Raw genomic sequence first — 14,501 nt, 5'->3', positions numbered from 1 at the left:
TTCCCCTCCAGACAAATACCTGCTAACGCATCTGGATGCATAGCGCGCAGCTTTTGTGGGGAGGACTGGGAAAGACACTCGACTTCCTTTAATCCATGTCCAGCAAGAAAACTTGGTCAATGTATTCCTAAATATATTCCGTGGAAAATAGCTGAGATTGTTTTTATTAGACGAACCAGTAATCTGAAAAGAGAGATTGGGCTAAAGACACTGGAGAATGCAATCCTTAAAAAAAAAGGTTCCACAAATACACGCACGCACGCGCACAGTATCACAGCAAAAGAGCTGAGATCTCAATCCATTCCGCGTAAAAGCGGCGGCTCCGCGTCAGGTTTTGCTGTGCCGCTGCTGCGCCCGTGTGCTACTTCTCCTTGCCACTCGCTTTTTTTTTTTTTTTTTCCTCCTGCATTGCTGTACAAGCAGATGTTAGATTACCGGTACTGGAAATCAGTCCATGCGAGATCACTGTCGGAGGAGGTAGCGACGGGAGCAGCAGTAGCGGAGGCGACATCGTCGAGACCGACACACAGAATATTTAGCTGCCACTCTTTACGGCTCAGCGAAGTACCATACTGTCTGTCCAACACAATACGACATCGCAGCAGATTAAATCCCCTTTCCACGCGCAGGAATTCACCGGTTTGTCCCTTGTGTTTCTACGCAATACTCGCGCTCTCATTCCTCGACCTGCGAATAACGGATTACGTTTATACCGATGGGCACAGTGATGGATGAGGGTTTGCTCCAAGGACACTTTCTGGAGGTCTTTAGAAAGGAGTGACTTTTAACACTCAGACAAATATCCATGTGTTACAACTATAACAAAACCAGCAAAACTATTGCGGACGAGGGAGAGACTGACAAAAAGGATTTGGACTGTTGATATTACAATATTTTCTTTGGCAACAATAACATAAAAATAGACTACAAAAAATATAAAGAATAACAATCGCAAAAGACAGGTAGCTCCTGGTGGAACATCTGGACTCTTTAGCCAACTGGAAGTCGGGAATCATGTTCTTGATAATAAGTTTGGTTTTGATCAGCAGATTCACCTGCAGCGGTAAGTTGTTCATTTTAGTCGAGACTCTTATGTCGTACTCGCCTACTGTGTATTTGTTTGTGAGCTGCTACTGAACGCGGTTAACTACTTTGGATGTGAGTCGAGATGCATAATTTGGAAGCTTTATTTACAATGTTACCTAATCGTAAGCTTAGGAGAGGTTTATGCGCAGGATATTTGAGTCAGATGAGAACGTGTGTGTGTTCCCCGCTTGTGAGTTTAATCGTCTTTCTTCTGGTTGAATACCTGCCTGAGGTCGTGTGGGCATTGGTATAAAGTTTATCTTGTAGTCGGAAGCGTTGTCACTTTACTGCAGGCGCGTAATATTCAAGGTTTTCTATATTATTATTATTATTATTATTATTATTATTATTATTATTATTATTATTATTATTATTATTAAAGGGTTCCATGGTATCAATCTCGCATTCGATCAAAGCCGGCATCATACCTGGTATGTGACTCAGATTGCGCTAGTACGATATTCACATCTATAGTAAATCACATCAGATGGCAATATAATATGAAAATTCGTAAAAAAATGATCAATTGCCAACATCTCATTATTTCCTGATTATTGTAATTTGCATTTTACAATTGCTGTTTAGCTGGTGACGAATGAATTACTGTAGCACGAGTCCCTTTACGGGCTGATTGCGATGCGATTAGGTGTGTTAGACGGGTGTGCCTTTCATGTGATTTTGTTATTACCTTCCTTTTTTCCCGTTTTTCTTTTTTACAGCCATATGTTGCCGGCGTTTTCCTTAGATGAGTTTCGACAGTTCTAATAGCACGATGCATTTTGTTTTGACTCGAGTCCTGTAATGTATGTACCTCGCGAAGCGCGCTACGTGTGGAGCGTAGCAAAACAAAGATGAGCATGTGTGGGCTGCAGCCTGTAAAACCACAGCGCCTGAATATTTAATCTTTACACACTGCGAGTCTGAAGCCCGCAGTTGTGGCTTCTGCTGTTGTAAATGTAAACACTGAACTACCGGGCAACAGATGACAATCGGTGGTGTACTTCGCATTGCTGACAAACAATACATTTATAACGTCTGCAAAAAAAGACAAAAAGTACAGTTCGCATGCTGATGACGTTGTTAGTCGCAGTGTTTTAAGTTAATATAGTATATAGAACTGTGAGTCATCTGCCGCGTACCTGACAAAGGTACATCAGTATTTGCACTCGCTCTAGGAACTGTGTATGTGCATTTTGCACTGAAAACGTGTGTGTATGTTTTTTCTTTAACGTCATTTGTAAAATATATTAAAACTTAAAATGTAATTAATAGAGAAAATACAAGAGACTGCAACGTTTACATTATAGATCGTTTGTGTTTTACTCTGATTAAGCGACTCAGAGCATATATGTGCACCTGCCGAAGCGCTACATTTCGCTGTTCCGCTGGAAACCACCCCAGCTGCTCGGGATAATCGCCTGTATTCCCGGGATTGCTCACTTCGTAGCCGAGATTCGCCACAGTCCCAGAGGGCAATGCTTGAACAACTCCTTCGCTCGCTCTTGGACTTCGTTAAAAGGGGTGTCCTATGATTTCCCTTACGTGACTCCTATTTTTGGGACGTAGGTCTAAATCATATAATCTGTTAAATGCACGATAAGGTCTTGATGCGAGACAGGAGCTTCGCTCCCGGTTTTGCATCGTGTTTGTGTTTGAAAGCATCCTTGGTGAGTGTATGAATGGATCAGTCTTCAAGTGTCTGAAACAGCGGTCATCGTCATCTATCTATCTATCTATCTATCTATCTATCTATCTATCTATCTATCTATCTATCTATCTATCTATCTATGTTCGCTGAGAGACACAAATCACGTGGAATATTCCTTGATTTATTTTTGCCGTTTCATCCAGTAGGTAGTTTAGGCGCGCGATTATCCGAAACTGTAGTACTTAAGTGCGTTCATTTAAAAGGAAATTAAGATGTGACATTAGCATGCTGATTTTGTGATTCCACGAGACGGTGGACCCTTTGTAAGAATGATGAAATTATGTGCTCGGATCTATAAGGAAATAAACAGTTCAGGAAGAAAGTTTCTTTTCTCATCATGACAACAGCCTGCTCATTTTCAAGAACATTGTTTCAGTCTCAACATTTTATAATAATTCTCGCCACGTTGCCGAGTTGAACTGGCGCGCATGTTATTCTTTTCCCCGTTTCAATGACGTGTTTTTGATGGATGGATTGATATTTTAATTATGATATTTTGCATTTCGTGTTACCTGAGTTAAAGTCATTCATCAGGCTGCAGCAGTAAAGTCCTCTGAACTCATTCAACACTCTAGCCTTACTCTCAAATTGCGGAGGATTTAGACAATTTTAATTGGATTTCTCCACATTTCAAATCTTCCCAAATCGAGACAAACTTGCATAATTAATTTACACTGTTCAATTACCTATGCTTATGTTTTGTATTATACTACTATTGCTTAGTAATAATACTAAAGCAGATTCTGATTGAAAGGATTTCTAAAGTGTGACATCGGTCAATGGCAGTTTACTCCGAACAGCACAAGTTTTCATTTTCGCTTTGAGCCAGTTTGCTACAATTACCGATCTCGCTTACTTTCTCAGTAACAATAAGAAATAAATAAAGAACCCACCGTAAAGTCTTTCACGTAAAGACCGTACAACGCACCTAAAGCTAACAGATTTGAAAATTCAAATAAGATAATTATTTTTTAGACGGCTTGTGCTCTGGGAACAACCCGTGAATGACCTGGCATCACGATAGAATAGAAATCAACGATTCAGCTGACAGCGAGGACTGCCAGAGAGAATGACATTCAGCATCTGACATGCATACTATATATTTGATGTCTACAAGGAATTTCTTCGTTACTGCGCCTTCCGTGAAAGAACGTGCAATCGGTAGCGGGGCACATTAAGTATACAGTATAGACGTTTACTGAATACAGCCACGCTCCTCAATGTTCTGATCTATTCGAAAGAAGCGTCCTTTTTTGCAGTTTTTTTTTTTTTTTGGAGTTGGTGCATTTTCTCTCCTCAACATATAATCCCGTCTGTACGCATTTTGAGACTTTCAGACCTTCTGGCCACTAGCCAAACAGAATCCAGAGTGACTGCATGCCATTTGCTTAGCGCTTCTGCTCAGAATGTATTTGCCAGCATGGGCAGTATGCTGACTTGTTTGAGTTCGTGTAATTGGTGCACATGCCCCCAGGACAGCTTTGCTACAAGAGATGAGGCATCTGAGACAGTTTTTCTGCTGAATTAATTAATGAATTAATTATGAATAAATTAAAATAAAATAAACAAGCAAGCCCATGAGACAGTCTGCTTCACGGTAAAAAAAATCCAGCGTGATTGTTTTTTCAGTAAATTTACCAATCGTCCGCATAAGGCATTAAAGTAAATCTATTAATTTACATTTTTACAATTGAAAGATGTTAAGCAAATCATTTACATGCATTTCTCTGCTGGGTTACCTACCAAGGTTTCAATTTGCATCCACGTTTTTGTTTCTTGTGTGTAGGAGTATCCTGCTTTAATCTGACGGTGTGAAAGTACATCTGTCTTAAATCTGTAGCATTTCTGATGTGGAGTCTTTTTTCGCTTCAGAAGATTATGTATGCGATTGTCTGACTCTACAAGATGTCCAATGTATATTAATATGTCGTATAATTTTAACATACCAGTAGAATAACAATGCGCTATAATATAAAACCAATATTTTACATTTCACAGCTCCAAAATTCCGGCATAGGTAGCGGCTATGTGCATTTTGCAAGTTCTCCACGTGTGACCGTGGATGCTTCTCGAAGAACTCGGCCGATCCAAGCACATTCCCAAAAAATAAAAACCTGTTTCACACGAGTAAGCATTGGATTGGGCAGGTTTGGTAATTAATGGCTACATGGACAAACATTCTGGTTATTGATTACAATCACGCAGACATCCATTCAAAAACAGTTTCTGAAATCTTAAAGCGATTTCTTTTAATCTGACCATTTTTTTAGGATTAAGCATATTTTTCTTGGACCTTAAATTATTGATAAACAAAGAAAAAAAATCGACCGACAGTAAAGTACTGCTCTCATTGTAAATCGAGGTTGTAATCTCAAAGCGCACAATTCTTCCACAAAACATGAAGTATAATGTATGGATTTTCGCTTTATATCTGTCAGGAAGCGCTGAGCTATTACGCGAGCCGTCCGTGCGTTTGACCTGTCCGGCGCTCTAGTTGATGTCTGGCGGTGGCGATTTGTTGTCGCGCTCAGTGTTTAGTGAGAACGAGTCACATTTTTCAAGTACAGTATTGTGTGCTTGCAGAAAGCCGTTTGGCTCCCAGCAGGTGGCACCTCTAAGGAGGCGCTCGGGGCCGCTTAATGGATCTGTATTTTAGCCTTTACAGCAGCCCTTCATCAGTTATTATGTTTTTTAACTGGAATTTTTCTCATCTATGAAATACACTCTAGAATCTGTACCATGAGGACGTTTAAATATTAGCGTTAATGGGTACCTTTGCTATTAACCGGATGGTCCCTTTTAGCGTTTATTTATTTAGTATTTTTTTTTAAAGATTGCGCCTTCGCTCAAGATGTATTTTTATATTTAATTGCTGATGTATTTTGGCTTGCTTTCACTCTAGCAGTGTGACTCTTGCTGGGAAACAAGAACAACCCACACCCTTCAGTCATCCAAGAATTGAGATTTTAGCAGCACACAAGGAGACCTTTAGAAGTGAAGGAGCTGCGATTCTGCCTCGGTGGCACTGCCAGTCCCGAGCGGTTTCTAAGCCCGCTTGGCTCTCTTTCCTCCGATGTAAGCTGTTGGTTTCGTGCTCACTCTCAAGCTTTTGGACTCGGATTGATCCGCAGAATCTTAGCTTACGGCGAGGATGATCGCTGGAAACTCATTACATTAGCTGCATAACTTATGTAAAAAAATAAATAAAAAAACATAATGCGTTATTAACGGGCTGCACATGCGACCATGAGCTGCTGTATAATTTCCCATTAAAGGCTGACCCTTACTTTGGTGCGCCTCAGGTTATATGTTACACAAGATGTCGCTGTCCACAAGGTGACATACGTGGATTAAAAAGGGTTTCCGATCATATTATTATTATTATTATTATTATTATTATTATTATTATTATTATTATTATCCTATAGTGCCGTTCACTGTTATTTTTTTAATGCACTATATGGTTCTTTACCAGGTCGTGTGGTTCCTCGATGAACTATTTCTTGACAAAGCTCCATTTCATTTCAGGCACGGTTCTTTGCAAGTGAAGCTGGTTCTTTGTGCTTTGAAAAAACTTCTTAATTGAAATCTTTAATGCATAGTAGGCTGCAGGACACCAACAAATTAAGAAAACCTAGACTTTGCCTTTTAAACACAGGACCCTTTGGTATTTCATAAATCTGTTACCATTTAGTGATTGTTATTCGCTTTAATGAGTCTGTTGCAGATCCAAATAAATAAAGGTTCTTTCTGGAATCTTCACATGGACTTTTGGAAATTAAAAAATGGTTCCCCATGGCATCACTCTGCAGAACCACTCTGATGCCTTTATTTTTAAGAGTGCGCGTGATTATTCCCTGTCCCTATTGAGGTGTACAGCACAAAGTATAAATGAAGTAAACAGACCTCAAATCACATTACACGTTAAAAGGCCACCAAATGCTTTGGCTGAAAATTGGGATGAGCCATAACCCTGACTAAGAATTACTGATTAAGTAAGGATGTAAGAGACTGGAAGTGATCCCCTGTGCCTTCAAAGTTTTGCTTGATGTTGTTTTGAAGGTGCTAAGTGAAAATGAGTTCAAAAGCTGCCTGGCATTCTTAACACTTATATAGTCCTTAAAAGTGAATAAGTATGGAAATTAAGATGTGCTTAAAGTGAGGTGGGATGGCACAGTGGTTGACACTGCTGTCTTGTAGCCTTCATGTCTGAGGTTCAAATCCAGTGCCTGCTTATGGTCTATGTGGAGTTGTCATGTTTTCCCCATGTCTGAGCTTTCTTAATCCATGTGTTAATTGATGACTCTGAATTTAGCCTGTGGTTGTGTGTGTGTGAACCCTGTGAAGGACTGGTGTCCCACCCTGCCTAACACCCAGTGCTGTCAGAATAGGCACCAACCCACCGTGACATTTCATTGGATTTAGTGGGTTTATCACTTGATGAAAATGAACTTAAAAAGGCATGGTCATGATTTCATTACTTTTAGGAAATATTTCAGCTGTAGCATCGGCTTTATAGTTTTACACAAAACTTGGCGGTGTTGTTCTTATGATGTTTCCATGTTATGCTGCTGTTGAAGTCTGCGACTAGTCGAGTGATTTTATTACACAGAGAACTGTTCACAGTGGGTACCATTCCAAAGTGATTTTCAAGACAAGTAAGAAAATTACATTATAAACATAATAATAGTAATAATTATCACCTTCACTTTCTCTGTCTCCCCTTTGCCCTTTTTTCTGTCCTCCTGTCTATTATTTCTTGATATAATGATTCAAGCAGCAATAAGCACCAAGAAGGAGCATGACTTAAATGGGATGTCAGTCTATCTCAGACCACTGCAACCCCTAGAAAACACAATTTGTACAGAAGAAATAAATAATATGGTGTTAGAGAGTGAGTAGGCCGATTAGTATGTGATGAAAGAGTTAAATATGGAAAGAGTATATCTCGCAATCCTTGTTAAGTGAGAAGTCTCACCAACAGGAGCTATTAGCTCTATAGGTGTGCCTCAGGTGACTTACAAAAAAAAAAAAAAATGATATTCTGGAGAAAGTTATTTTAATTAGGTTTATGTGAATGAATTGAGTAATTCCAACTCAGTCCATTCCTTGTGGTTATCCTAATGTCAACCAAACAAGTTACTCCAACTAGAGATGAAAGAATTAGGGCAACGTAAATTATTTGAGTTACTCGGTCTGATTTTAGCTGACAACTGTTAACATGCACAGTTTTGTTACTCCAAATTACTAAATGTTAACTAGATATAAATATGTTGATTGCACATGCTTACATAACATGATAAATTCATATCAAATAAGTAAAAAACCACAAACCTTCAGTTTTAGAAACTGGAATTATGTACTTAGCTCACCTGTAAATCCATAACTAACCACAGCCACATTATTATTATTATTATTACTGGGGGCTTTGCCCCCTACTCGATTCCCTCACCGAACCTAACAAGGCCAGCGCTACTTGGCAGCCACTTCGCGTCTCTGCTGCTCTCCTTGTGAAGGGGAGGGCTGAACGCACCCCAAGGAGATGCAGTCGTTCCTCTGAAATCCCTTTTTAAATGGTGATACAATGGGAAGCAAATAGTTTTTTTTTTAACCTCCTCTTTGCTCAATCAGCTGCTGGCTTACTGCTGCTGCCATGCCGTGTGATCTGCATCTTGTGCGGCACTTCAAACAATTAAAAGACTGTACAGCAGCTGTCCTTTTTTCTCACTGCCTTGTCTCTCTTCTCCCCCAGACATCCTCTGCTCCTGTTGGGGGTCCCGCTCCCAAGGTGTGTCCCAAGATTTTCTGTTCTTTTAATTGAGAGACAGAACTGTCCCCTCCTGACAACACAAATTATACGATCTACACGTCTCCAACTTTAAATCTGAACAATATATTCAATCTCTTTACGCTGTTGTGTTATTTCACAGAGTAATAATTTCCATTTGTTTGCGCTAATGCGAGCTTTACTATAATTTTTTGAGACTTTTGAATTTTCCTACTTCCATTTTCTCTAACCTGCTCTGCATGTGTACCGTGACAACATTTTTGAATTCTTTATGACATTCTACTTTGTCATCTACTCTTTGTCTTTTTCTGGTCCCAGGGCATGGTTAAATCTCTTGGCACAAAGACTCATCTCGCGGGATGTGAAAGTGTCTTTCTGAGAAAGTCACATTTCTTCTCTCCGAACAGTTCTCGTTTCATCCCAAAATTTTTTTATATAATAGAGAGATATAACCAATTTGACCAAATTAATTAATAAATTACATAGCCATCTGTTAATACAAGGAGAGGAAATGCATGTTCATGTGGTGTAAGGTGCGCTATGCAATAACCCAATGTGGCCCATCAGGCTGTCACCACCAGCTGAACCCAACACAGACAAGCGTGGGACACAAGGTCAAGGCACACCAGGTTTATTTTTCTTTTTCCTTTGTGGGAAATGTATAACACAGTCCAAAGCAAAGCACAATGTACGAACAATTAATCCCTTCATTTACTCCTTGGGACCAAGCTTTGTCGCTCCTTCTCCTGACACTGGCTCCCCGAGTAGCGGCTATTGGCTCGGCTATTGGTAACGCTCTAGCCACATTTGCTCCCCCGGTCCTACCAGCGTGAAGGTGTCCCAAGCGGGCAAGAGCCCTGGCCGCATGCTACACCCGATTACTTAAGAGCCACCTTCATAATCACACAAATCTGTGGCAGTTAAAAAGTACAATTATTGCCAGTCTTTATCTTTCTCTGATATTAGATGGAAGTGTGGATACTGGCAAAACTCTTCAGTTTCTTTACAAATTTAGTGGGCTCTTAATGTGAATTAACTACATCTATGCTAATAAGGCATTTTTAGCCACCAAAACTATCCCATAAACAGCACTCTCTGCAATCCTCCTCTTCCCCTCAGTGGAAAATGTAAAAGAAAAACGTAAAAAATTAAACAAAACCTGAATATTGCAATATTGCTGTGTGACACCCTAACGTGACTAGTAAATCTGTGCCAATGAGATTCATTTGCTTTTTATAAACATAAATTAATCTTGTTATTTTGACATGCAAACAAATTATGTAAATTGTTCTAGAAACAGATACAGTACGTAAAGCCTTCAGATATGTTCTTTTTCTGTTAGATCAAATTAAAGCAGCTGCGTAATGGCAAGTTTGCTCACACATATTTTTTTAAAGTTTAGAACAGAAATTCATGTTTGAATAAGCTGACCCTAAGGTAATCAGGTAACATCAATATACCCTTGACATGACTTCTGTGAGCGGTGCTGTCTATCCACCCATATTGTTTCTGTGTAAATGGTGCTTCTTAAAGTGACACCCAAGAATTTTAAGTCAGTTGTACTAGAAATGGCAGCATAAAGCCTTAAAACACACTCATATTGAATAAAGTCAGTTCAACGTAACTGAGTAATACCAACATACTCCAAGAATCACGTTTTTTGAGTGAATAAATTCTGTAAAAACTAATGCCCAAGACTTCTCATCATTTAATATCGTCGATTTTCCATAATTGCTCCATCAGATTGCATTGCCTTTAGGCTAATCAGATTACTGCTGTATCTGTAACTCAGATTTACAGTTCCACGTGAAAACACGTTGTGCAAAGAGTTATTCAATTCGCCATACATAGTGCAGCACAACTGGAGCATGGGAGCGAAGGCTGCACCTACAAAGTCAGGAGGCAAGGAGACGCAGGGAACAGGGCAATGCAAGCAAAAGGATGGAAGGTGGCCACTTGTAAATCATTCAAGGACCAAACAATGGGAGGGTGAGCGACTATCAGCACCAATTGAGTGTTTTTGCTTGAGTTAGAGGGCAGAGTGTGAATCAGTGGAAAGCAAGGAGAGTGGGCAGCCTTATGGCATGAAGTCCAAATGCTTTGTTTAATTGAAACTGAGGATCGATTTGTTTCAAACCAGTTTTGTTAAACTTGACTTGCATGTATGGAATGTTTTTTGATTTTAATAAAATAAAATATATTAAAAAACAAAATCTGAGCTGCTAGGGTATACACTGAGGTGTGTGATCCAAAAGTATGATTCATTAATTTTATATAGCCTCTTTCCCAAAAGAAACAGGAATACAATACAATGCAGAAGAAACTTGAACACTGCGTTCCCTGGAGTTAGCCGTCATGTTTGATTGTTTAATAAAGTAAAGAGACTGTGTGCCGTACTTTTTTCATCCCAGACTTGAATGTGTGTCGGTGGGAGTGAAGGCCATCTGGTGCTCACAAGGCTACAGCAGTGTTCCTTTATCCAGCGCTCCTGTTTCCTGGTCCCATTCTCGGTTGTGGCAGTGAACAGATCAAAGGGCCAGGCAGCCAAATCCTCAATTTTGTACCCCTGCAGGTGGCACACAGGTAGTGTTGTTCATTTTAATAACAAAGCAGACTACGTCTTCTTATGTGAATGATTGTTACTAATTATACTGACTTTGTTCAAAAAGTATTAAAAAAAAAAATCCATTGTCGGTTAAGCATTGAGAGGAACCGTTTGGCAGGATGCTTACTGTAATTGATTGACATTTGTGAGGAAAGAATGAAGCTGCCTTTTAATGTATGTTTATGGGCACTAAATCTGAAGCCAAGGGAATTACTCATGGACAATACCTGGGGGCACTCTTGAGGAAGACTGAAGAAGTTTACTTGAGGGCACAACAAGGGCACCACTTTAGAGGAAATGTTTTGAGAAATTTACTTGTGGGCTCCACTAGTTAAAAATATGTGTCAGAGCTTAACTCTGGGTATCAAAAGGGTGTACCCCATGGAGTGGGTATGACAAAAACATTGGAGTGTCTGCACATTCAACATGTTGATGGGGGATTTTAGTGGGCACCCTGGAAGATTCTGATTTCTGGGCATCACTCGGGGAGAGAGGACACCCGTCACTGCCATGTATTTAGAGCTAAGTGGCTGCCTAGGGTTTGACATGTGCAGAAATACAGTTGACAGTAGAAGACAGCGCAACTCCATACGATTATGCTGTATAATAACAAGTGAAGCAAAAGGTAGAGGACGGCTCCCTCTGCTGTATGTCTGCAGACACACATGTTGTTGAAAAGTCATTATTATAAAATAGTGAATGTTTACTTGATAGAGCACCTTTAATAGCGCGCACAAGCACAGCACAGCTTACATCAGAACATTCAAGGCAACATTTTTGTGATGATTGCTCGATCCATCACTGCCAAACGTTCTCACTGAATATGCAGTATGGTACTGTACCAAAGTTATCTTCTTAAATGTCTACTATTAAAAAATAGACAATTAATAAATTGACAAAGTTTGCCCAACAAGAATCTGCCGGACATGACAAAATGGGTAGTGTGATCCAAAGAATTGTGAAGAAAAACAGACGTGAGTTCAGCCTCGATTCAGTGAGGGAGACTTGGACGTATTTACCGAGATTTACACCTTGTTCTGTATTTGTTAACTTGCGTAATCAGCTTGAGTGCAGAATAATCAGTGGTGAGCAGTGAATATTCAAAACTCACTACCATGGCCACCAGGGGACACCACTGCTTGTTATTTTTCAGTGTGCTGCCATTCGGTTTGTCTGTATTTCCTAAAATTGATTTCTACTGTTCTGATGAGGTGACCTTGATAAATGAAAGGTGCTATATAGGGCTGGGAGATATAAAGATGATGAAACAGGATCAAATGGAAATCTAGGTGATTAGAACTGTTACAAAGGAGTTTCTGTCCCATTCTGGAGCTACTAAAATGCATTTTTAGTGTTATGTCTTAGGTCATATTTAATAAAAATTACTGCTACAACAACAACAACAACTACTACTACTACTACTACTACTACTAATAATAATAATAATAATAATCAAAGTAAAAGTAATAATAATAATAATAATAATAATAATAATAATAATAATAATAATAATAATAATAATAATAAGTGCTGCTGTTGGTTGAATGTTAAATGTTAAATAATACAGGCCACGAACGCCCTAGACATATTGTGTTTAAATTTACCAATCTGTCTCCTCATTTAAGCTCTTAGCAAATTGACACAGAAATGTAAACTGTGTTTCCATGTATGGTGGACAGATTACATCTTCAGAAAACTAAGCAGATTTTGTTCTGAGGAGATCAAGTAATGAATATAAATTTTGTGCTTGAAAAAAAATCTGAGCTTTCTTAGCAAGGTCAGATCATTTGTCACATGCTAGGTGAGCTCAATTTGTTACACGAGAGAAGGAGGGGATTTTTGGAATTTGTGCTGTTTTTCAGAATCTTCCTTATTACACATGTCTAGTGAGAATGCAAATGATCTTTGCTGCTTGTCCAGACCTCATAATGTAGGCTACGGGCTCACATTTGTATTAATATATTTGTAATTAGTGCTGCTGCAGTATCATTATGGTGATTATTTTTCTAAGTGCTCAAATATACATTTTACATAAAAGCTTTTGAGAGAGAAAGACACAGACAGAGAGATGGGGGGGTTAGGTTGGAGAGATGAAGAATATTAACTAGTTTTTTGATAGAAATCCCAGGGATCTAGATACTGATATTTAATATGATTACAGGTATGGAATTGGCATGCCAGCTAGTAATCAAGTTTTAACGTTAAAGAATTGTGCCAAATCAGATGCTTACCTGAGGCATGGCAACTGGCACACCACGATTCTTGGCCAAGGAGCGAAGTCGAGATTATAGCCTTTTATTGCTGCAATTATTCTTCCAAAAAGTGGTTTGCTGATGAAATAAGGATTACAAATAGAGTCGCAGAAGGCAAAACATGCCAGTGGTCAATTGTCTTCAGCTCTCAGACTTGAGCTAATTATTTCTGGCATTAAAGCAGCAGGCAGTGTGATCCCCTAGTGGCTAAAATAATGAACTGCAAATCCTGGGCTGCACTTTCAGTCTGCACTACTAATACGATGGTAGGTACCGGTTGAAACAATGGAAAAAGTTGTTGTGGCCTATAAACATCTTTACATTAAAGTATCAGATAAATTAATAAATATAAGGCAAACATAAGCATTTGTTTCTTGTATTTTCAATTATTTATACAAATTACCTAATGATTTAAGCACAACTTGTTTATCAATCAACAGCTCAAGAAGTCAATAAGACAATCAACCTGTTATATCCAATTTATAATTCAGTCTTCTTTTGCGTAGTGCATTTTATAAGAGAAGGCCTCTCAAAATGATTTATTGAAACTACTATAGTGAAAATTGTACACAGTCAATGAAGCGGTTGACAAGTCAGTAAAATTAAATTTTTCTAACAGAACATCAAATTCAAATAAGTTCTGTTGTCAGTTCAGGACAAATTCTCTGCACACCACTGTTCATAGTCCTGTCCACTCTTTTCTTGAATAATTTTGAATTGCTAATGTGAACAGTCAATTAATTTTTATGACATCGTTCATAGAGGGCAGTATTTAGAGGAATAAGAACCAAAAAAGAAACATGGTGGTGCAGTGGATAGCTATGCTAAACTGCCTTACAGTCGCACAGTCTTAGCTCAGATCTTGCATGAAATGTGCATGTTCCCCCATTATGTACCTTTAATATTCCAAAGACATGACGACTAGCTTAACTGCCAACATCTGTAGTGATCTAAATCAAATGTTTAGATGGCAGTGTGTCTTGTAATGGACAAGAACCAAGCCCTAAGAATTGTTATTTGGAAAATAAAAGAATGAATGAAACAAAGCAGGTGGACATTAGG

The 14,501-nt window shown here is 39.0% G+C and overlaps 1 protein-coding gene across 1 annotated transcript in view; it reads left to right on the top strand.

Annotated features, from left to right (window-relative positions):
* The first annotated feature begins 475 nt into the window (after positions 1-475).
* unc5a (unc-5 netrin receptor A) overlaps positions 476-14,501 on the top strand; it is an 863,267-nt gene continuing 849,241 nt past the window's right edge. Inside the window, exon 1 of the mRNA XM_039774735.1 lies at positions 476-1,063. Coding sequence (XP_039630669.1) covers positions 1,015-1,063 — 49 coding nt within the window. The 5' untranslated portion in view covers positions 476-1,014. The remainder of the gene's footprint in view (positions 1,064-14,501) is intronic.

The sequence above is a fragment of the Polypterus senegalus genome, chromosome 13 (assembly GCF_016835505.1).
Source record: "Polypterus senegalus isolate Bchr_013 chromosome 13, ASM1683550v1, whole genome shotgun sequence".
Classification (NCBI taxonomy): domain Eukaryota; kingdom Metazoa; phylum Chordata; class Cladistia; order Polypteriformes; family Polypteridae; genus Polypterus; species Polypterus senegalus.
This window is presented reverse-complemented; position numbering and strand designations above follow the sequence as displayed.